General features: G+C 38.9%; 1 protein-coding gene across 1 annotated transcript in view; it reads left to right on the top strand.

Moving 5' to 3' along the window:
- Window positions 1-3,960: 3,960 nt before the first annotated feature.
- PWP1 (PWP1 homolog, endonuclein) overlaps window positions 3,961-25,538 on the top strand; it is a 630,765-nt gene continuing 609,187 nt past the window's right edge. The window contains exon 1 of the mRNA XM_044087585.1: window positions 3,961-4,153. Within this exon, the coding sequence (XP_043943520.1) occupies window positions 4,088-4,153 (66 nt within the window). The 5' untranslated portion in view covers window positions 3,961-4,087. The remainder of the gene's footprint in view (window positions 4,154-25,538) is intronic.

Genomic DNA, 25,538 nt, shown 5'->3' with positions numbered 1-25,538 from the left:
GTAGCTCTAAGGGATTTGGATTTTCTGAGGTGGAGCATGTCCATTAATTCCGGGTTGGACATAGCTTTATACGTCAGGCATAGATCGCCTCTAAGTAGGCGGTATGCAACTGAGTAGAGCTGGAGTTTCTATAACCGAGCAGCATATGGCATCTGTTTGAGTCCCTTGATCCTCTTTTTGAGGTACTTTTGGGATCTTTCTAGTTGCTGACTGTTGTCGAGTAAGGTACATCCCAAATGGGGCATTGTATTCTATTATGGGCCTGATGAGGGATGAATAAAGGGGTACAATGACCTCTCTTGATCTAGATGTGAATCCTTTCATGATAAGGTGGGCTATATAGAAGGTCTTTCTAACCACTTTGGCAATGTGGTTGTCGAAGGAGACATTACTATCGACTTGGGTCCCCAGGTCCCTAATTACTTTCTCCGTACTTAATGGGTTACCACCTATGTGGTAATTTGTGGCCACTTTGTTTTTGCCAAAGGGTATGACTATACACTTTTTGGCGTTTAGCTTTAGGCCATGGCTCTGGCACCAGTTATCCGTCTCTGTGAGACTCTTTTGAAGGATGCTCATGTCAGCTGGAGAGTCAATTATGGTGCCCAGTTTGCAGTCATCTGCGAACTTGGTCAGCCACAGTCCTCCTGTGTTAGCCTGTACCTCAGAAAAATATATACCGAACAAGAGAGATCCCAGGACAGAGCCTTGTGGGATGCCACTTGTAACTGGTTTCGAGTCTGACTTGGCTCCAGCAATTCTGACTTTGTGGGTTCTGTCTTTGAGCCAGTTTGCAACCCATCTAGTGACATAGGGGTTTATATTTAAGCTGGATAGCTTATCTATGATGCTCGAGTGGAGTATTGTGTCGAATGCTTTTGCGAGATCCAGGTAGGCTGTGTGGACTACCTTCCCTTCATCTATGGCCTTGGTGACTGTTTCAAAGAAGTCGACCAGGTTCAAGAGGCAGGATCTGCCCTTAACAAAGCCGAATTGGGTGGGATCTAGTGTCTGTAGGTCCCCAATGTCTTTGTTTATGAGTTCCATGATGATCCTCTCCATAGCTTTGCAGACTAGGCTAGTCAGGCTTATGGGGCATTAGTTTCCGGGGTCCGTAGAGGCACCACCTTTGTGGAGTGGGACCACTGTTGCTGTACACCATTCTTTGGGCACATATCCTGTAGTAAGGCTGAGATTGTACAGCAGCTTTACATGAGGGTTTAGTTCTTCTTGGAGTTCATGTAGGATGCAATCCGGGACACCGTCTGGTCCCATTGATGCTGTGTTTTTTGCTTTGGAGAGGGCGGCTTTCACCTGAGCATCTGAGACGTTAGGGAGGCAGCACTCTGCTGGGATAGATATTTGCTCTTTTGGGGGAGAGGGGGGGGGGAGTTAGAACTGAACCTGCCTGCCAGGATGTTGGCAATGTCTGTAGGTTCAGTGTATTTTTTGTCATTTTGGATCAGCTCTGAGCATATCTGGGAGTTGCATCCCAGGTTCCTAACATAACTGAAGAAGGCTTTGTGATTATCTTTAGTTTCCTGTGCAATTTTTGTCTCGAAGCTGACCTTGGTGGATTTTATGAGGGATCATAGTTTTTTGCTAATACTGATCAGAGATGCCTTCCCTTTTAGGGATTTTTCTCTATCATGTAGTAGCTTCCTCCTTCTGTTGTACAGCTTATTTATGGCTGGGGTCCACCAGACTGGACGCCTGCCTTTGGAAGATTTTGGTTTTGTTTGGGATAGCATGATCCATGCATTCCTGGAGGTGTCCATAGAATGCGTTTATATAGGATTCTGCAGTTTGGGCCGTAGTTTCCACTTGCCCGGGGGCCTTGAAGGATTCCACCTCAGTTTTGAGAAGTGTGAAGTTCGCTTTGGAGAAGTTTTTCACTGTGGTTTTCTGGGCTGAGGGTGGGGTCGGGATGTGGATATCCAGTGAGATTAATTTATGGTCCGATCTTACCAATGAGGGGTATACCTCTGGTATGGAGCATAGAGTCCCCATGTTGGTGATGATTAGGTCAAGTATATTTTCCCCTCTTGTGGGAGTGGTGACTAGTTGTTCCATAGCATTTGAGTTTATAAATTCTAGGAACCTTTGGGCTAGGGTGTTGGGGCTTGAGTAATGCTCCCAGTCTATGTTTGGGTAGTTGAAGTCACCCAATATAATGGTGTTTGGAGAGATCTTCATATTCTCCAGTGTTCTCAGGAAAGCCGAGTGGGATTCCTGATTTTGAGAGGGTGGTCTGTAACATGCTACAAACTGAAAAGCAGTTTTGCCCACTGTTAGTTGCACATGGATGGTCTCTGATGCTTTGTGCAGCGCCACTAACCTGGAGGTGTGGGTATCTTTGATGAATATGGATACTCCCCCTCCTTTTGTGGATTGGTCTGAGTTTTGGGGCCGAAAAACATGATATGAGGTATAACCTGGTAGTGCTGGTGTGCTCTCTGGAGCCTTGAACCAGGTTTCTGTCACTGCACAGATATCGATGTTCTCCATACTGAGGAGGGCTTCGTGCGTGCATCTTGAGGTTTAGACTTCTGGCGTTTAGCAGCATTACCCTTAGTTTCTTATTCATTGTGTTGTCTATGGAGGTGGGTTTGTCTTTTGAGCCTTGCCTAAAAAAGGCACTATGGGGATGGCAAGAGCCTTTGCCAATAACCAAAAGCCCAGGGGTGACAGGTGCAAGCCTTCCCTAGCGAAGCAACGTGGCTTGTCAGGCATGTCATCCCAGGCTGACAGACACTGGATCCCCTTTGAATGACACCAAAATTGTAGCCAATTGTTAAAATCGATCATTTTGTCTTTATACTGTGGCATCATTCTAGGTGAGTGTAAGATGCTGCTTAAGGTCAGGGTCATACCGGCCTGGGCTACATGATCAGATGATCATACTATGTCTCTTTTCATGTAGTCAAGGGAGGTACATCTCAGGTCATTCACACCAGCATGGACAATGACTGAGTCATATTTGTACTTGCTTTGGAGTGAACTGAGTGCTTGTGTTATGTGGCGGATCCTGGCACCTGACAGGCAGCTCACTGTGACCTTCTCTTTGTTCAGCCTGGTGAGCAGGACGTCAGTGTGTCTCACTATAGAATCACCTATTACAAGTGTATCAGGTGTGTTATTTAGCCTTAAGGGCTGTGACTGTTTGGCACACTGACTTTGTGAGCTATGTGTTGCACATGTTTTGTTTTGGGGTAGTGTTTGCTTGGATGTCTGCTTTGGAGGTCTCTGCTGCTTAGGCAGATTTTTATTTAGAGCCTCCGAGTATGTTTTTGTGTGTTTATGTGTTTGGTTTGCTGTTGTGATAGGACTATGTGAGACTGGATTTGTGATGTGTGAGGTTACCTTCTCCTCCTGACTGGTTGCACCAGTTCCGGGTTGAGGGAGCACAGCCTCTAGTTTGGCTATATGGTTGCATCTCTCACATATATTCACTTTAATAACTGCATATTGCACAATTAATTCATTGTTGAACTCTTGATATGCCATAATTGCTTTTGCTTTAACAGACGTTTAGCACATTGTCATAATAACTTTGCATATGCAACCATTGAGCTTTTCTCACTGGGTCTCCGCTGAAAATGAAGTTTAATTCCATATAAGACAGTCTCAGTAAATACGTGTAAATCATCTTCTTCTTTCGGCTTTTTCCCAGTTAGGGGTCGCCACAGCGGATCACCTGTCCGCTCATAATGTAAATAAAATAATATAAAATAAAAGGTACGCTCTGCCTTTAAGTAATCGGGTGGTTTTGAAAGAAGCCTTTTCTAGATAAATATGTGTATGAGCGATCTTGTGGCTTTTGTTACCGACGGAGAAATAACTGTCTTGATATCGGTTCCGTTTAGTCTTTTTCTTTACTTTTACAGTTTTTAATTGCGTTTTAATATAAGTTTACACCACACAGGCGACAGTGTGGATAACCCTATTACGTTAGAGTTTGTACGCTCTGACAGAGAAAGGACCTTCAGGAAGCATCAGAAAACCAAGAGTAACGTGGAGTGGTATTAAGCTGGACTGTGATTTGGATAAAGTGCTGTTTTGGGTTTCTTTTCCTCGGAGCTTTAGTATGAGCTGTCAGATCACTTGCGTAGCTTGGGTGAAGAGAGGAGTCGCTAAGGAGACTCCTGAAAAGGTACCTAAAGTGAAGCGAAGGGTGATTTAAAGTGTTGCCACACTGTGAGGAATACGTTCGGTGAGGTAGTTGCATCTGTTTGGAAAATGTAATTTGTCGTGGTGCTGCACCAGGAGAAAGTTCAAAAGAGGACCTCTTTAGGATGACTGTCAAACTAAGCATATGTGATCCTAGTTTATCAAGAGGAATTATTAGATGTCAAGTGTAATTGTATGGACGCTGTACCTACTGTGTGTTGGAGTTTTTTTGTTTGTGTTTATGCTGTCCGTTTTGTTAGCTACAATTTGTGTGTGTAAGCAGCTCGTTTGTATCGATTTTGTAATCAGATATGTTTTCCTTCGGTTATGTTTGTGTCTCTTCTGTTTACATCTTTAAGATTTGTTTATTTGTTATGTGTTTTTAAAATTATAGTAATGTTTCGTTCTTGAGACTCCAGGTTGTTTGTCAGACTAGGTGTGTGTGTCTGGGGTGAGGGCGACATTACATTTTGTACCTTTAGATTGCACGGTAACTATTAAATGGAAATTAGCGATAATGTACCCGTACTATGGAAAGGGCATGAACTTTTTCTGTTTAGCTAGGATGGTGGCCGTGTCTCTTGTCTTGAGTTTAGATTGTGCACAGCTGTATTTGCTGGTCAAATGGTGTAGCAGGTCACACATGCACTTCCATTAGCCCAGTAGACATTGATACTTCAAGCTAGAAAAAGAAATGACCGCCAGGTGGTTTAACACTAGCTTAATGATTTTTTTTTTGTTTTACTTTTGCAGCTCTCACACGTACGGAAACACGTTACATGACCATTACATCGTGGTTAAATTTTATTGAAATAAACATTAGTTATTGCTGTCACCTTTCTCCAATAAAGCCACGTGAAAGCGCTTGACTTCTAAGTGACTGTATGCTCATAGGTTCATAGGTTCATACTAGGCTATCTGCCCTAGGGCATTTATAAGCCTAGCCAGAATGTGTTTGTCTTTCGCCACCCATTTTAAATTTATTTTGCTATGCCCTTTTTCGAGGTTAGTATACTGTGCCTCTATCAGTGACACAGAAGTGATACCCGGGGTAAACCTACGATCTCCCATCCACTCATCAAGATTCCTCTTGAAGAGAGTCAATGAGGGACTCTGCCTAACCTGGACTGGGATTTTATTCCAGAGTGAAGGGAGCCTCTGGGTTATGAATCTGTCCCTCCAGCATGTCCTATTTATTTCAGTGCTGAGGTTCAAGTCTCTCGGTAGCTCGATGGGATTTGGATTTTCTGAGGTGCAGCATGTCCATTAATTCGGGTTGGACATGGCTTTACGTCAGGCACAGACCGCCTCTGAACAGGCGGTATGCCACTGAGTAGAGCTGGAGTTTCTTTAACCGGGCAGCATATGGCATCTGTTTGAGCCCTTTGATCCTCCTGGTGAGGTACTTTTGGGGTCTTTCCAGTTGCTGCAGGTGTCTGGTAAGGTACATCCCAAAAGGGGCATTGTACTCAATTATGGGCCTGATGAGGGATGAGTAAAGAGGCACGATGACCTCCCCTGATCTAGATGTGAATCCCTTCATGATTAGGTGGGCTATATAAAATGTTTTTCTAACCACTTTGGCCACGTGGTTGTCAAATGAGAGATTCCTATCAACTTGGGTCCCCAGGTCCCTAATTACTTCTTCTGTACTTAATGGATTTCCACCTATGTGGTAATTTGTGGGCACTTTGTTTTTGCCAAAGGGAATGACTATACACTTTTTGGCATTTAGCTTGAGGCCATGGCACTGGCACCAGTTGTCTGTTTCTGAGGCCCTTTTGGAGGATGCTTGTGTCGGCTGGAGAGTCGATTATGGCACCCAGTTTGCAGTCATCTGCGAACTTGTCAGCCACAGTCCTTCCGTGTTGGCCTGTACCTCCGAGAAATATATACCGAACAAGAGAGGTCCCAGGACTGAGCCTTGTGGGACACCACTTGTAACTGGTTTGGAGTCTGACATGGCTCCAGCAATTCTAACCATGTGGGTTCTGTCCTTGAGCCAGGCTGTGTGGACCACCTTCCCCTCGTCAATGGCCTTGGTGACTGTTTCAAAGAAATCAACCAGGTTTAAGAGGCAGGATCTGCCCTTAACAAAGCCGAACTGGGTAGGATCCAGTGTTTGTAGGTCCCCAATATCTTTATTTATGAGGTCCATGATGATCCTTTCCATAGCTTTGCAGACCAAGCTAGTCAGGCTTATGGGGCGATAGTTTCCAGGATCCGTTGAGGCACCACCTTTATGGAGAGGGACCACTGTTGCTGCACGCCACTCTTTGGGCACATATCCTGTAGTAAGGCTGAGATTGAACAGTAGTTTTATGTTTGGGTTTAGCTCTTCTTTGAGTTCATGTAGCGCAGCCGGGACACCATCTGGTCCCATTGATGCTGTGTTTTTGCTTTGGAGAGCGGCTCTTACCTGAGCATCTGAGATGTCAGGGGGGCAGCACTCTGCTGGGATAGATATTTGCCCTTTTGGGGGGGGGGGAGTTTGCGCTGAACCTGTCAGCTAGGATGTTGGCAATGTCTGTGGGTTCGGTGTATTTGTTGTCATTTTGGACTAATTCTGAGCATATCTGGGAATTACCACCCAGGTTCCTAACATAACTAAAGAAAGCTTTGTGATTATCCTTAGTGTCCTGTGCAATTTTTGTCTGGAAGCTGGCCTTAGACAATTTTATGTGTGCCCGTAGTTTTTTGCTAATACTGATCACTGATGCCTTCCCTTTTTGGGATTTTGCTTTATCATTTAGTAGCTTCCTCCTTCTATTGTATAGTTTGTTTATGGCTGGGGTCCACCAGACAGGACATCTGCCTTTGGAGGATTGGGTCTTGGTTTTATTTGGGATCGCATGATCCATGCATTCCTGAAGGTGTTCATAGAATGCGTTTATAAAGGATTCTGCGGTCTGGGCCATTTTCCACAGGCCGGGGCTTTGAAGGATTCCACCTCAGTTTTGAGGAGTGTAAAATTTGCTTTAGAGAAGTTTTTCACTGTGGTTTTCTGGGCAGGGGTGGGGTCGGGATGTGAATATCCAGTGAGATTAGTTTATGGTCTGATCTTACCAGTGAGGGATACACTTCTGGTCTGGAGCATAGAGCCCCCATGTTGGTGATGATCAGGTCCAGTATGTTTTCCCCTCTTGTGGGAGTGGTAACAAGTTGTTCCATAGCATTTGAGTTTATAAATTCTAGGAACCTTTGGGCTAGGGTGTTGGAGCTAGAGTAATGCTCCCAGTCTATGTTTGGGTAGTTGAAGTCGCCCAATATAATGGTGTTTGGAGAGACCTTCATATTTTCCAGTGTTCTCAGGAAGGCCGAGTGGGGTTCCTGGGTTTGGGAGGGTGGTCTGTAGCAGGCTATAAACTGGAAGGCAGTTTTACCCACTGTTAGTTGCACATGGATAGTCTCTGATGCTTGGTGCTTTGCCACCAACCTGGAGGTGTGGGTATCTTTGAATATCGATTCTCCCCCTCCTTTTGTGGTTCAGTCCAAGTTTTGGGGCCGAAAAGCATGGTATGAGGTATAACCTGGTAGTGCTGGGGTGCTCTCGGGAGCCCTGAACCAGGTTTCTGTTACTGCACAGATATCGATGTTCTCCATGCTAAGGAGAGTTTAGTCGCGTGCATCTTGAGGTTTAGACTTCTGGCGTTGAGTAGCATTACTCTTAGTTTCTTATCCCTTGTGATACCTATGGAGGTGGGTTTGTCTTTTGAGCCTTGCCTAAAAAGGCACTATGGGGTAGCAAGAGCCTTTGCCAATATCCGAAAGCCCAGGGTGACAGGTGCAAGCAGTCCCTAGCGAAGCATCGTGGCTTGCCGAGCATATCATCCCAAGCTGACAGGCATTGGATCCCCTTTGAATGACACCAGTACTTAAGCCAATTGTTGAAATTGATCATCTTGTCTTCATATTGTGGCATCATTCTTGGTGAGGGTAAGATGCTACTCAAGGTCAGGGTCATACCGGCCTGGGCTACATGCTCAGAGAGCTCCTTTATGTCTCTTTTCATGTAGTCCAGGGAGGTACATCTCAGGTCATTCACACCAGCATGGACAATGACTGAGTCATATTTGTACTTGCCTTGGAGTGACCTGAGTGCTTGTGTTATGTGGCGGATCCTAGCACCTGACAGGCTGCTCACCGTGACCCTCTCCTTGTTCAGCCTGGTGAGCGGGACGTCCGTGTGCCTGACGATAGAGTCACCGAGTCACCTATTACAAGTGTATCAGGTGTGTTGTTTAGTCTTAAGGGCTGTGACTGTTTGGCACACTGGCTTTGTGAGATATGTGTTGCACATGTTTTGTTTTGGGGTAGCGGCTGCTTGGGTGTCTGCTTTGGAGGTCTCTGCTGCTTCTGCAGATCTTTATTTAGAGCCTCAGTATGTTTTGTGTGATTATGTGTTTGGTTTGCTGTTGTGGTAGGTCTATGTGAGACTGGAATTGTAGTGAGTATGGTTTCCTTCTCCTCCTGACTGGTTATGCCAGTACTGAGTTGAGAGAGCTTAGCCTCCAGTTTGGCTATATGGTTGCATCTCTCACATGTGTTGGAATTTGTTGGGAGGAGGAGAGGGTTGTCTGTGTACATGAGGCAGTTGTAACATTGCCTCAAGATTCCCAGATTCACCAGCTGGACCGGAGAGGAGATTGACAACTGACCTTTGGACATGCTAGAATAATATTGGGAATTCCTTAATAATCGAAAACCAGGGCCAGTGGGGAGTGAGGGTGTAGTGCTTTTAATTTTTAGTGCTGACTTATATAATTGCTTTAGTGAGCAAGTGCCAGGTAACTTAAGTGCAATGTGTTACAGGTAACTTAAATGCAAAAACGACAAACAGTAACTTTCTTTCAAGTGAAACAAGGAAATAAGTACAGTAAGCAATGCAGATATCACTAGTGAGCCACAGAAGCGCCGCATATTAGGTGGAATTAGCGTTCCAGGAAATAACAAGCAAACAAACAACAAGCATATAAACAAAGCTATATTCAGCAGGCCTGGATCTAGTCTATGCTACAGCAAACAAGGTGTACCAATTTTAGTAAGATACAGTTCAAATATTCAGGCACTATAAACCTTTAACCAGAAATTCCCAGCTCAGAAGGGCAGAGTCCAGCCTCTTCTCCCACAAGAGTGCAGACCACAAACCTTCTTAATGTAAAATAACTGGCCTGAAGCCCAAGTGCCTAAACCAGAACTAATACACTTTAAGAATAACAGACACTGGGCTCTCAATCAGCAGTTCCCAACTTAGAAGGATGAAAGCTACCTGTCCTGCCACCACAGTGCATGCCACAAACCTTCCTAATGTAAAACAACTGGTCTGAAGCCCAAGTGCTTAATCCAAAAGACTTAGAATGACAGCTAAACTTTAATCAAGTTACTACCAAGCAGTAATAAATACAACTGAATACTTTAGAGAATGCCTGGATTAGTGCTCAAGTTACACAAGCAAAGCTAGATCCAGCAGGCCCGAATCCAGTCTATGCCACAGGAAACAAGGCGCACCAACTTCAGTAAGAAGCAGTTCAGATATGCATGCACTTATAAGCCTTCAGTCAGAAATTCCCAGCTCAGAAGGGCAGAGTCCAGCCTCTCCTCCCACAAGAGTGCAGACCACGAACCCTCTTAATGTAAAATAACTGGCCTGAAAGCCTAAGTGCTTAAACCAGAATTAATACACTTTTAGAATAACAGACACTGAGCCCTCAATCAGCAGTTCCCAACCTAGAAGGATGTAAGCTACCTGTTCTGCCACTACAGTGCAGACCACAAACCCTCTCAGTGCAAAACAACTGGTCCGAAGCCCAAGTGTTTAAACCAGAAGGCTTAGAATGAGTTACACCAAGCAGTAATAAATACAACTGAGTACTTTTAAGATGATGCAAAAGTAAAAAAAAGTAGGTAGAAACACAAGTACAGTAAAAGCAGATGAAATTTTTTTTTTCTGAAAAAGTGCTGCGATCAAAGAAACAGATTTGAATGCTGAAACTAGAAAACTGGCTAGTTGTAGGGAAAAAAAAAAACTAAGCTAGAAGGCTTCCCTCCAACACAGAATGGCTTGGGGGCTCAAAAGCCTACAAATAGTCTATACCACTTAACAGGAAAGGCAGGAAACGAGCTTAAATTTTTTTTTTTTTTTTTTTTTTTTTTCTGTTTCCCAGATGCTCTCTTTGTACACAGTAGGAGTGCCTGAAATCAGAATATGATCTCACTGCACTCAGTTGAGTGAGCAAATGAGATGGGCCCAGAAGGAGTATCCAAACACAAATTTACAAGAGGGGCAGCTGCAAGGCCACTAAGATTAACACCAAAACAAAAACAGGGAGGGTGGGACAAACTGAAGAGCAGAGTGAAAACTTCCAGTTCAGCTACATATTCCTTCCACACAGTTAAAATCAATTTAAATACTGTATTTTTTGAAAAAACGCAGATAAAGGTACTTAAATTCTCTTATCGTCCAGTTGAATATAGCAAGTTCTTAGGCCAAAGCTGAGGTTTTTAAGCAGAAAATATTTCACACTGTACCACTTAAATAGGCAAGGACAGGAAATCAAAGAATGTGACTACCCCCACACCTGTAATTACTAGCAAATAACAAAATTCAGCAAACACTGACTAACTTCCAGTTCAGCTAATATTCCTTCCACACTGAAGAGCAGAGTGAAAACTTCCAGTTCAGCTAAATATTCCTTCCACACAGTTAAAATCAATTTAAATACTGTATTTTTTTGAAAAAATAAAGCAGATAAAGGTACTTAAATTCTCTTATACGTCCAGTTGAATATAGCAAGTTCTTAGCCGGCCAAAGCTGAGGTTTTTAAGCTCATTTTTTAAGTTAGACTGCCCGCAGTAAAAAGCATAAAAGTACTGCATTTCTTAAACGCTATTATGCTAGACTTTTACTGAAATAATAATGAGCTAGTATTTTTAAGTTTCTTAACAAATCTAGAATATTTAACATTCTGGGACAGTCATATTAGCGGTAGGAAAATCTTTTGCCACCATTGGCAGGTGACATTTTTCTCAGCAGTCTCACTACATGTATGCAGATGTACCTTCTAGTCCCATTGCTTCTTCAAAAAGAATTGTCATTGGTTTTCAGTAAATGTCTTTTATGTTTTCTGTGGAATGTGTGATAGTCTGTAATCTTTGCCACAGATGATCTTGGCTGCTTGGGGTTTTAGTGTACAAGTCCTGGATGTAAGCACACAATTCTGACCTTCAGGTGACTAATGTAAATAGTTCTGGTTTGCCTGTCTAGACTGATTCATTTTCATTCTTTCTTGAATCTGATTCTTGTTCGCACAGGAGTGAACAGTATGGTACATGTATCACATATGTAATTTAAATTTCAACTACTGGCAAATAATTTAGGTTTGCTGGTGGTACCACTCCTCAACTACTGGCAAATAATTTAGGTTTGCTGGTGGTACCACTCCTGTACCTTTATACTGGAGTATTTCTGTATTCCAGCAAAAAAAAGCCACTTGTACATTGTGAACCATTGCCTAACATGACAATTTAAGGCATACCATGACTAGCAGATATAGGCTTAAATGCAGTAGTGAGGCATTCTCTTGTAGTATCAGCCAGTAGTTTCTAGAAGCTTTGAATAGCAATTAGCTTAAATAAGGTGGATGCATTTTTTTTTTTTTTAAGAGAATTTTTATTAATTTACAATGTATACACAGGAAGCAATTCAACATGTTTTTGCACAATTATAGGTTTACATTGAATCATCAAGGTAATCTTATACCATTAACGAGTTAAATCCATCCCACATATTATTATTTATTGTGTTTATGTAAGTTTATATTTATTCCCTTCCCTTTTTAATTCCAAGATACCAGGATTGGCGTTTCTTAAAGCTCTCATGTCACTTATTTCAATGAAAGTAAAGTTGTTTATTATAAGGGCATCCAGATTCATATCCCTGCATCAGACAGCAGGTGAAAGAACATGCACTGACTAGGCAAATACTGCCTTGCTTGGATAGAATGCATTACTTATCCGCCTTTCTGTATGATGACAGACCCTGCCTGTACTAAATGACAGTGTTAAATACTGAATTCACAAAAGCCCACTCATGGAATGGCTGTCTTACCCAAGGTTACTATTATACATTTTCTGGTATTGAATTTTAGGCAGTGACTCTGGTATCAGTTATTAGTTTTTATCAGGCCTTCTCAGAAAATATCTATGTCTTTGGGGGATTCTAGTGTCTAGTTTTGCAGTTGCCTCTGAACTTGGCCATCCAGAGGCCAATGATATTAGACTTTACTTCAGTGGAGATGATGCCAAAAAGGAGGTGCCCCAGCACCAAGCACTTGGTGACTCTGCTAGTGACTGACCTTTTTACAGACTTCTTGGGACGTCTTTGTAAGCCATTTGATTGTCTAATGAATGATATAGGAGTTTACACTTAATCTCGTGAGCTTGTCTACAATGCTCGAGTGGGGTAGGATGTAGAATGCCTTGGCATGTCAAGATAGGCCATATGCACCATTTTTGCCCTCATCCATTGCTTTGATGAACTTCTTAAAGCCTGTTAGGTTGAGCAGGCATGACCTACCCTTGACTTAATCAGACGGGGTTGAGTCCGGTGTCTGAAGGTTTCAATGTCATTATTTATCACACCAATGATTCTTTCTGTGGCTTTACATACAAAACTAGTCAGACTTAATAAGTCGGTAATTACTGTAGTTGGTAGATGGTCTGCCCTTGTGCAGATGGATAATGGCTGCAGTCCTACATTCATTTGGCATAAAGTCTTTTGGAGGCTATAGTTAAATAATCATTCTAGTGGGCCCTTCAGGTCATGTTTTCTGCTAACTAGGAGGAGTCTTGGGATAAGACCCATCAGTGCAGTGTTTCTGGCCATTTAGAGATCATTGAGAACCTATTCGCTAGTGATAGTTGTAGTTGGGGTTACTTCTTGAGAGGTGTCAAGAGGAGAAAGCAAGATAAACTTGGGATTGGGGTTTATCAGCCAGTAGAGTTGCTGTATCCAGTGGCTGTGTATAGGTAGCTTAATTTGCAATTAGTTTAGCATATTGTTATGTATTGCCTTTTGAGGCTCTAACTATAGCTAAAGAATGCTTTGTGATTGTCCTTTAGGCTATGAGGCTACTTAACTTCATGAAATTTTGCAAGAGTGTCACTTAATAGTAGATTATTTTCCTTTGGAGTAATTCCTGAAAGTTTCGTATTAGGCTAGCGTCCCAGGTTTTATTTCAAAGGAGACAGCTTCCTGATATGACTTGGATTTGTGAGGATGTTGTACTGCGTGTGTTGGGGGGGGGGGTTGCAATCTTCACTTAGTGGGTATTTGGACTAGCTGGAATGTTTGGGCTTGTGAGTTTGGGGTTGTGTAAGATTCCCAGTTTATAGTGGTGTAGTTGAAGTTCCCCACGAATATATTGGATTGACTGGAGACTTACCCTAGTACATTAAATTACCTCACTGCTTACACACACACACACACACACACACACACACACACACACACACACACACACACACACACACACACACACACACACACAAATCCTGGGTAGAGGGAGGCAGCTTGGCTCACTGCTTTGGCTGCTTGGTTGGGAGTTTGCGGATACAAATACATGTATTGGTAACACTACCACAGCTGCAGAAATGGCCAGGTGCCTTACAACCAAGTCCTACTGCAGCCCCCCTCTGCAAAAGATGTAGGTCCAGAGCAATGAATTGCACTGTTACAGCCATACTGCCCCCCCCAATAAAATGTATAGACAGTGACCTGACATTGCAGTATATTGTCTTTTATGCCCTATCACACTGATTGCCTTTTGTTTACAGTAAAAGGGCAGAGGTAGCTGTTAGATGTTGCTTACAAGGCAGTCTGTGACAAGCCTCAATATCAAATTATAGTAGCCAGTCCACAGATCTCCGTTCACACAGGTGCTAGCGTCCAGCACAAAGCATCCATGCCACATCACACAAGACAGATCACTATCCTAGTGGGATTAACCTTGTCAACAAAAAAGCTAAATAAATAACACGGCACATTATCCCTCTGTCCTTTCCACCTCTCTCCTGATTTCCAACAATTACAGAAGGTTTACAAACTAATGTAAATATTGTACTACTACACTCTGTACATATACAGGCTAATCTGAAATACTTGTGTTATTGCTTAGATCTGTATTTTTTTCTTATAAAATCTTTTAAATTTCATCCAGGATCAGTGTGCTACCCCAGTAAACAAATATTTCAAACACACTTGTGCGCTGTGTGTGTTCGTATTATGTGTGTGTATATTTATTTATTTTTATATTTGTTTATTGGGTAAGTCAAACTGGACAAGTTTGCCCGTTTTCAGCAGAGGCCCAGGGAGACGAACTCCTTACAATTAGACACTCAAGAAATGTTTAAACTTGCAAAATGTTAGTTGAAAGAGAGCATACAACTGTTTAGAAAACAGGCTAACAATTTGACAAAGGTTGCCTTAAGAATGTTAGTAGTACAGCGGAGAGAGAAGAACAATACACAACTTTGTTAAACTTACTAGTCTCTTAGTATTTTTAAACATAATTCCACCACGTTGGAAAATATAACAGCAAGCTAAGCTGAATTTAATTATACATAGGCTAGGTGGAACTGGGTTGAAACATGTACATATCCAGGACTTGGTGAAGTAGGATTTTACCTGATTTTTGAAACTCTGTCTGTCTGTGTCTTCACTTCAAGTGGGAGGGAGTTCTGCATTTTTGCAATGATACTGGAATATGTGTGTGTGTGTGTGTGTGTGTGTGTGTGTGTGTGTGTGTGTGTGTGTGTAATATATATATATATATATATATATATATGTAAAATGTATGCGTGTGTGCATATTTTATATATATATTAGTCTACTTTGTGTGGAGACATGCATGAATGGGCATACCTTCGTTGAAGGTTGTGCGTCAGGGCTGGCAACTCGGCACGTAAAAATCTGCTGCCAATCATTAGTGGACCGGAGTTCCGCTGTGGCGACCCCTAACCGGGAAAAGCCGAAAGACACAGCATTCGTCTACTTTGATTCACTTGAAAACCCATTTCACTGAATTTCAATTCACCGTCAAAAAAATCGCTGAAAACTCATTTCACTGAATGTAAGTACTGTTGGGCAAATAAAATGTATATGCCCTTTTCCCCACTGTATTGTGATCCTGGAGTTAGTATATATAGTTAGGGATGTGTGTGGAGGGCATATCCTTCCCACCTACTTGGCTTTTATATTTATGAATCTCATTTCACTGAAAGCTAACAATATAAAACCAAAAGTAGGTGGGGGGCTATGACCCCACGCACCCTAATTATATATACTAACTCCAGGATTGCACTACAGTGGGGAAAAGGGCACATACTTTTTATTTTCCCAACAGTACTTACATTCAGTGAAATGTGATTCAGTGAAATGAGTTTTCAGTGATTTGAGCTTTCAGCGATTTGGTGTGAGTGTTTTGAAATTCAGTGAAATGAGTTTTCAGTGAGTCAAAGTAGACCTATATGTGTATGTATGTGTGTGTATATGTCTATGTATGTATGGGTCTACTTCACATAATCGAAAATCCAAATGTTCGACTTTCATATGACCGAGACCATATGATCGAACATTTGAATGTTTGACAATGTGAAAATAAATAAACGACCAAAAAAAAACTAAACTGTGCTAGTAAGGGGGCAAGCCCCCCTACTACCAACTCCGAGATCGCACTACATTGTGGTAAAGGGAAAAATTCCCATTCCGTGCTCTATGGAGATCCCCATTCAGACCGTTCGAACTTTTAAACATTCGATCGTATAGTCTCTGCCATCTGAAAGTCGACCTTTTAAAAGTTCGACCATCTGAAGGGGTTTTTTGTGTGTGTGTGTGTGTGTGTGTGTGTGTGTGTGTGTATATATATATATATATATATATATATATATATATATATATATATATAATGTATATGTATGTATATATATATATATATATATATATATATAGTTGTAATAAAGCCAGTTCTACCAACAATTGCAAACAGATTGCATACATAATACTAAACAAGGTAACATAGTACCATACAAGCAGCAGCATAGTTAACTCAGTATTACATTACTACAGTGAAATATAATCTGTGCAGTAAAATGTACAAAGCATTAAGAACACCTAAATTAGACCAGTAACAACAAACGATAACAGGCGCTAGTTCATGCAAATGCTGCAGCAGTGGTTCAGTCCATCACCCAACCAAGTAAATGGTTATAGCAAGTGATTAACACACTCATTGTTAAACTGCAGAGACATGTAATGAGTCATGAAGGGTGCTAACAGAGGTGTAAACAAACCGCAGAAAGTATGTGCATACATTTACACAATTAACAAAGGCACAGCAGAAATCAAAAACTTAGCTAGTTAGCATCACTGATGGGAATGCAGTTAAGCTATCACTGTCATGGGATGTAAAAGGTCTTATTTTAAGCGCATTACTAGATGCAATCAAAACGTTTTATTTTATGGAATTTATGACACGGTTATTTAAGAATTTTGCTTTCTCTGGAATCCCTGAAAAATTAAGTTGGAAGTTTTGCCAAAAAATGTGTTACCAATTAGGTAGTAATGATTAAAATTTGAGGAGAGAGAGGATATGGTGCAGCAAAAATAAGTGTCCTACTGTAAATAGGTGGATAGTACAAGAAAACAGTACATGAACATTGTCTCCTGCTGTGACTTGTCAATCACAGCAGCAAACAAGCTCAAATTACCTTTGCCCCTTTGGATACGAAGGGGGGTTGTTTAGGGGGAGGAGAGATGAATTTAAGGACTACAACTCTGGCATAACAGAAGAAGAAAGAATGAAAATTGGCCATTTTAGAAATAAAAAGAAGCAACAGGCACAGAGAATACTGTTCTGTTTGATTACCTTTTTATCTTTTAATTTTGCATTGAAAAGCAAAAAATGGTAATTAAACCCGACTGACGAAAACAAAGCAGAGTGTATGTGAAAACAGATGTAAAGTCAATGCACTGATAAGAGCTTTGTGGTTATAATGTAGTAGTTTAAAGCTAAACGCTGCATTGTAGGATACCTAGAGGAGGACTGGAAAAATTGAGATGCCAGATCCGAGTAAAGACATGATGAAATACATTTCTTTTTTTCGGTCTGTGGGTGCGGTTCTCCTTTAACCACATGAAAAGATTATTACATATTTCTAATTTATTGTATTTAATAAACTTATAAGAATTTGGTGTAATCTGCTCCTGGATGATTTTTCATTGATTAATGTAAATTGAGTCTATCCAGAGTGTAATGGAGTTAAAACTTGCAGCAATGGACTAAGATTCTACATCTGGGAAGCTGATACCTCCTTAGTCCCATGATGTTATATGATTTCTATAAGCAATTCTTGGCTTTTTAGGATACCATATTAATGAAGTTAACATTTTTTTCCATTTTCATTAAAAATGTTTTGTCAGTTATTAAATCTAGTGAATGCAATGTATATTTAATCTTGGATAATGTAATCATTTTAATAAGTACTAACCTAACCTCACAAGTAGAAAAAATATTCATTCCATTTTTAATAAGTAACACTTCAGTTATTGTTTCAGATTTATTATTATTAATATTGGTCACAACTTGATAGATTTTTATTTCTAAATATTTTAGTTTTTTCCTTTCCAATTATATTTATCTTTATATTTAAACTTGCTGTCTAGTAATTGTAACACTAAAGCTTCAATTTTATTATTATTATTAAATTTCAGCAGCAATTCCTCTTGAACATTTTCAGTTTTCTTATTTGGTTCTTCAGTTGAATAATTTAACTCTCATATTGTTAATGCAACAGATGTAGTAAAATATAATCTGTATTTTAATTGAGAATCCATCATGTCTTTGCTTTTTATTATTAGCTAAGGGTTCGATAATTAATGCAAATAATAGAGGGGACAGGGGACACCCTTGCTTTGTGCCTTTGTTTAAAGTGAATCCTTAAGAAATGTAAGATCAATTTTGACATATACTTTGGAGTCTCTGTACAGTTTTTTTAATATTCCATTGCACTGTCTGGAAATGTAAATGCTTATAAAGTTTTAAGCAAGCAGTTACAGTATACAGAATCAAAGCTCTCCTAATATCTAAGCTAATTATGGCCAATTTGTTGTTCATTCCTTTTGCTAAATCTAAGATAGGTACTGCCCTTTTTATATTATCTTACATTAATCTGTTAATTGTAAATCCTGTCTACTATATCTATTAATCTTGTAGGAAAAATGGAAATATTTTGTAGTCTACATTTAATAATGAAATTGATCTATGTGAAGACTAATTTATCCTTCCCTCATTTAAGTATAGGTGATATTGCAGAAAATTTCCATGAGGGAGGAATTATTTTGTCACTCTGAATTATTCTGAAAACGTCACTCAGTAATTCTAAAATATTTAATGGAAGCAGACTGTATAATTCCATACTTCCTTCATCTAACCTTGGAGCTTTACCATTTTTCCCATTTTTAAAGCTTCTTTAATTTCTGTCAGGGAAATAGGCATGTTTAACAGAGATATTTGTTGGTCACTAAGTTTATTAGTAAAATTTTTCTTTAAATACGTGTCAGTTTTGTAATCATCAGGAGTATTATTTTTATCTTAATATTGTCATAGAATTTTTAAAACAATTTTAAGCATTTCCTCTGTCTGAAGTAAGCTTATTAGTGTGAGGATTTCAGATATCCTTGGTTTGTGCCCCTTTGCTTAACATTTTACTTCTATTAGCTATTCTATGTAAATTTATGTCATCACATAACTGTGCAATTTTATTTTTTTTATAAAGCTGTCTTCACTTTATGCATTAAAACTGTTTGATATTCTGTCATTAATTTTAAAAATTACTTTTGTATTATCTAATTTCTTTCTTTGTTGTTCAGTCCTCATTTTGTGTATTTCCTACAGCTCTTTATCCAGTTCTTTCATTTTATTACTAGCCCATCTTCCCATTCTATCTGTAGTATGCATTTTTAAGGAGCTTCATATTATGACTTTACTAACCTGACCATTATCATTCAAAGATTAAAAAAAAATCTTGTGTTCCTTAAGGTAACTCTTACATTCTTTTAATTTATGTATATATATATATATATATATATATATATATATATGCATGTATATATATATATATATATATATATATATATATATATATATATATATAGAGAGTTATACTGGGATTCTATAAATAATTTAAAATTCATTGTATGCATTAATATATTAATACTTGGTGCATTATGATCAGATAAAGGATGATGAGTAGTTTTAAAATAATTCACTTTACTAAAATCTGTAGAGGCATAAGTCCATAATTCACTTTACTAAAATCTGTAGAGGCATAAGTCCTATCAGTTCTAGTTTGCGTCCATGTGCATAAGAATGAGTAAAGAACAATGACTTGTCTTCTGCTTTTGCTAGTAAAACAACTAAATTATTATTACTAATCCCCTATTTAGTGCTTTAGCTGATGCCAATATTTTAGCTTTCTTCTGTTCACTTGGATTTTCTTTACTAGATATCTAGTTAAAATCCCCTGCTAAAATTAAACTACAGTTCCAATGACTTTGTAGTAATTTTAAGTGATCTTTTAGCCATTCTTGCACCTATTCCAGGGACCCAGTAAAAATTAGCTAATGTATAGTTTGGGTCTATATTAGAACATCAAAGTTTCAGAACTTCGAATGTGCTAATATCGACCCCTATTCAGCGAAAGCTGAAAATAACGAAGTTACAGAAAACCGAATTCTTTCCTAGGGAAAGAATTCAGTTGTCCGTTCCTATCACTTTGCTCTTTTCAGCACTGTGATGGAAAGTTACGGGTCGGGTTCAGGTAAGTGTGCGATTGTGTGGATGTGAGAGTTAGGGCGGCTTAGGTGAGTTAGCGTTCGGGTGTGGGTCAGGTAAGTTTGCGAATGCTAGGGCGGGGTAGGTGAGTTAGGGTTAAGGCGCGGGTGAGGTGTGTGTGCGATAGCGACAGACCTTAGGGTTAAGGTTTGGGTCAAGGTAAGTGGGTAGATAGTGGTGTATGTACAGTTTAGTGTAGCGTTAGATGTAAGATATTGGGTGTATGTGTGTGGATTGCTGGTTGTTTGGTGTGTTTGTATTGTGTGTATGTGTTTTGGAACAGCAATCGCTGTTCTGAATTTTCGATGTTATCAGTTTTCGGTTACTAGGGGTCGATATTAGAACATTCGAAGTTCTGAAACTTCGATGTTCTAATATAGACCCTATAGTTTGCCATTATATTTAATTGTTACAAATGTGTATATTCCTTTAGAATTATTAAAGGATTTCATGACCTTAGGCATTACAGTAGATTTTCCCCTAAGTGCCTGTCTTCTTTTTGTTAAAAGAAGCAGATTATAACATTTCATAATCTAAGTTCTTTAAATATTGAAGAAGTCTCTTGCAAAAACTATCCATACTGTGTATTTAAAAAAAATTTCTTAACATATGGCATATTTATCCACCATATTAATTATATATAAGACTCTAATGCATTCCTCCAACATAATCTTAATGTTCCACATTGTTTTGAATTATTCCCTTTACAAACTAAACTACTTGACTAAAAAAAAAAGTATCAAAGAAATGTCTACGTCTGCAGCTATAATTATATATTGATAATAAAATGCACCCTACCATGGATATCACAGTTCCTAGTTTGCCTAGCGAATAGACAAACTACTGCACTATCGCCGTACCTGCGAACACCTAAAAATTCATCAGAAACCTAGCTAAAAGCTACCATGACTTGCAAATATTTTATAAATAGATCAGAAATAGTAAGCGAGTATTAATTTACTTATATGTTTTGCTATTTAAAAATATTCCCCCATTAGTGCATAAAAGTTTAATTCTTCTTCTTCTTTCCGCTTTTCCCGGTTAGGTGTCACCACAGTGGATCACCTGTCCGCTCATGATTGGCAGTGGAGTTTTACGGAGTAGAGTTTAATAAACCTCAGTAATTCTCTTGTATAAAATAGTAAGGGACTATTAATTTAGTTATACATTTTGCTATTTAAATATATTCCCCCATTACTACATAAATGTTTAATAATCCTCAGTTCTCTTGTATTAATCACAAATATTAAATAATCAAACAAATGGTATATTATATGCTTATTTATATAATAGTAATATGAATTACCCCTTAAATATCCCTGAAGTATTTGCTCATTCAACATCATCTCTAAATAAATTATAAAAGAGTGGGACCTAAAGAGAGAGAGAGACCTCTGTAAATTTATTAAGTGACAATCTGAATTTTTGAAGTACAAATTTCTGTATCTCATAATTGTGCAACACTCTTAACATGACATATATTAAAATATTTAAAAATTCTTTGGCTTATAAAACTACGTCATAAAAATATGTACATTACTGAGGTCAAAGAGAATGCCTTGCTATTTCTGTGAAGTAAAATATTTGCAGTCTGTTTTATTCAAAAGGCACAGTGTGTTCAATTCAAATCCCATTCTCCCTTCTTGAATTCAAACACATTGAAAAATCTAATTACTTTCTATAAAAAAATGGATGTACTGATTCTGCAATAAAATGCTCAAATTTCGTCTGTGACCCATGAAATGAGTTACCTCAAGTAGTCTTAGTGAGTCCAATAACATATAACATGTAAAAAGTTTCAAAGTTCATATGACCAAGCTTCAGATTTCAGCTTTCAGATTTTCAAACATTTTATATGATTTTATGTAAATTGTATTATATCTTATACATGCACTTGTTTGCCATGTGCAGGTGCATGTAATAGACATCTTTCGTAAAAGCATTTTATTTATATTTTGTCTGTCTTGTTTTCTTACTAGTATTCTAGCTTGTTCTATATGTCCTGTAATTCTAAAATGTTCCATCAAAGAGCTATTTAATTATCAGCTCTCTATTAAAGGAGAACCACACCCACAAACTCAAGAACATGTTTATTTCATCATGGTTTGGTGTTTCCTACATTTTAACACCACTCTGGGACTATGTACAGGTTTTTAAATATTTTTATACTTCTTGAGTCTGACCTCATGGGGTCTGGCATCTTGAAGTAATTCTCATTGTTTAGTCTACCTCTATGTATCCCAAAATGTAGTGCTCGCCTGTAAAAAGTTACATCATGCAGGCCTCTTTCTTCCTAAAGCTCCTGTCACTGCATTAATTTTACATGCATACACTGCTCTCTTTCAGTCAATTAGTTTAAGTAACATTTCATGCCGTTCAATAACTACTTGAAACACAAACCATGCAAAGGCCACAGGACAGACTTTCAAAGTGCTTTCTACTGCTGCTTCTTTTTAGAATGGCTAAACCACATTTTTGTGAAGCCTGAATTGTACTACTTTGACTCCTCATCCCCCTTCACACCTAACTTCTGTAGTTGTCAAAGTGCTAAGGGTAATTTGAGCTATTTACCTGCTGTGATTGACAGCTCTCAGCAGGAGACTTGTACTGTTTCCTTGTTCTAGTCTTTACTTTCGGTTTGGGTAGCGGAAGGACCAGGGAGCTGTGACATCACAGCATAGGTGGGTTTTAGGACAGTCATGGTGATGTCAGTTTGGCGAGGCAGCTGGCCAGAAAACTACCTGTATTCAGTGGCCTTGATGCCCTCAATGAATTGGAGATTAAAGCAAGGGCGGGATAAAAGTATTTTGAAAGTGAAACCACCACAGTACAGTAAGGTACTGTTCTAGTGGAGAGACAGTTAATTTAAAATATTTTAAATGCTGTTTGTTTAGTCATAGCAGGGACAATACATATAGAGAAAAGGGACAATACATAGAAAAGGGAAAATAGAGAGAAAAGGGACAGAGAAGTTGAGCATTTAGTAATAGAATGCTGTTGTTATCCTTTAAAGGTTATAGTATGTGTACATATTTCTTAACTTACTGATATTGCTCTTTTCTTAGTCTTGTATATTAAATATTTCATTCCTTGAGCATTTGCATAGTGTTCATAAGATGTTTACTCTTATTAATTCTAGTATTACAAGCAATCTTGAGTCTATATATAAAATAAATTCTGCTTGTTTAATTTGAATGTGTTTTTAGCCATTTTGAACTGTTGCTCTGATTTTTAAGCTTCTCATGTAGACATCAAAATTTGACTGCAGCATGTGAAAATGACAACTCACAGCAGCTGCTAATTTCATCTGTAAGTTTCTCGTTCCTCTTAGTTTTTTTAAGCTGTTCTAATTAGTAACAAACATCTAAATTTCTTTCTTTCAATTAACATGCATAGTTAGTGTAACACTACAGCATAAGCTATCAACTTGCAAAATTTAAGGAAATTATCATGTCAGTATAAAACATTACTATAGCATTTACCTTGCCAATTCTTCACGTTGAAGAAAAGAACAAGGGTGTTATTTTGAGTAGGTTTCTGAAATGTATAGTCAAAAAAGAGAAAATTTTCTTAAAAACATCTGTGATGAACTTTGACCTAGATTTTCTTTAGTTGAGCTAAAGGCAGGAAGGATCCAGTATTCTGAAGAAATAGAACAATCCTTTGTTCTCAGGCTTTCTCTGTTAAGTGTCAGTTTTTCATAAATGATCTGTGAAAGGAATGTGTTATACCTGAAAAAAGAAAACAAAATCACCAGCACTTTAACACTTCTAATTAGCATATAATTAGATCTGGCATTCATTTAACCCAGCAATGCACATACTAAGCGAAGTTGAACAAATAAAATAAAACATTCTTAACTTGTATATAGTCCTAAGGCTACCAATTATATTGCTTATAATTCAGTGACATTCTCTTACAGGAAGTATTTATTTAACATTTAGAAATACACTTAAAAATTTAGATAAATACATTCTTTCATTGTAAATAGAGTAAAACTAGCCACTTATATTCCTCATCATGAAAAATGTTTTAGCTTAAAATATAAATGTGTACTTGCATATGTTTTGAAGCGTAAAGTCCAGTACAAATCTTTTACTTAAAGGGCAGATCTATTGTATCAGAGAACAAAAGTCCTGCAGTCAGAGAATGAAAGTCACTTGTGTTTAGGCTTTTTAATTTTAGAAGCAGTTTTCCAGGAATTCAGCTTACTCCGTCTCTTCAGGGATACGCTGTTACACGCCATTTCTTCAGAATTAAGGATTTTGTTGCTGTTAAATGTGGATTCCTTCTCCAGAATGTGAAATATTTTGGTTTCTTCAGAAAGAAACAATTTGATCTTTGCAGGGAACACCAAAGTGGCTTATCAAATTTGACATGTTCACCTGTTTTAATAGGTGGGCTGGGCCATGCTGTTTTTAATAGTTGATCTTTTTCTAAGCTAGACATGATCTTAACTATAATTGAAGGTGATGGTTAGTTTTCCTTCTTTGAAGGTGCTCCTTGGAATCTATGTGCATGCTCAATTCAAAAATATAACGTTTCAGGTAGATTTAATGTTTTATGTAGCCAGGTAGTTAAGAAGTTTATTATTTTGTCTCCCTTATACTTTTCAGGTATGTCATAAATTCTAATGTTTCGTCTCAGTCTGTTTTCTAAATCAAGTTTTTCTGTGAGACAGTTATTTTGTTTTGTTTTAAAAGAAACTCTACCTGAAACTTGCCGTCAGTTACTTTTCCTTTGTGGTCATTTAAAGTTTCTTCCATGGTGCTGATTTGTGAACTCTGTTGACCTAGGAAGTTAAAATTCGGGAGTCCACCTCTACAAAGAGGCCAGTCACAAGTGGATTCCCTCAGGGATCAGTCCTTGGACCACTCCTTTTTGGCATTTACTTCTCAGAAGTCAAAGCCAATGTCAGTGGTCTCTGGCTGACTAAATTTGCAGAGGATTGCAAATTAGGAGTTGTTGAATCTCGCACTGACACAAATATTCTCCAGGAGGGGCTGACACAGCCAAACAACTGGTGTCAGAGCCATGGACTAAACTAAATGCCAAGAAATGCATAATAGTATCCCTTGGAAAGTCATTCATTCGTGGTAACTATCATATTGATAACACACCCCTTAGAGTTGACCCAGTAGTCCGGGACTTGGACACACACGGATAGTAATCTAGCCTTTGATAATCATGTGTCTACAGTGGTAAGGAAATCATTCTATGTTGCACAACTTATAAACAAAGGTATGGCATTTAATTCCAAGGAAGTCATTGTTCCACTGTATTCGGCATTCATCAGACCTATCATTGAGTACATTGCCCCCTTTGGTATGTACCTAACCAGGCATATCCAACAACTGGAACCATCCACAGAGGTTCCTCACTAAAAGAATACAGGGCGTAACTAATATGTCCTATGCAGACTGCCCCAAGGCCCTATCCCTGTACTCGGTCTCCTACAGGCTTTTGAGGGAAGATCTA

Source organism: Protopterus annectens, chromosome 11.part0 (assembly GCF_019279795.1).
Source record: "Protopterus annectens isolate FY-2018-M chromosome 11.part0, PAN1.0, whole genome shotgun sequence".
Classification (NCBI taxonomy): domain Eukaryota; kingdom Metazoa; phylum Chordata; order Ceratodontiformes; family Protopteridae; genus Protopterus; species Protopterus annectens.
Note: the sequence above shows the minus strand (reverse complement) of the source record. Positions and strands in the feature narration are given on the sequence as shown.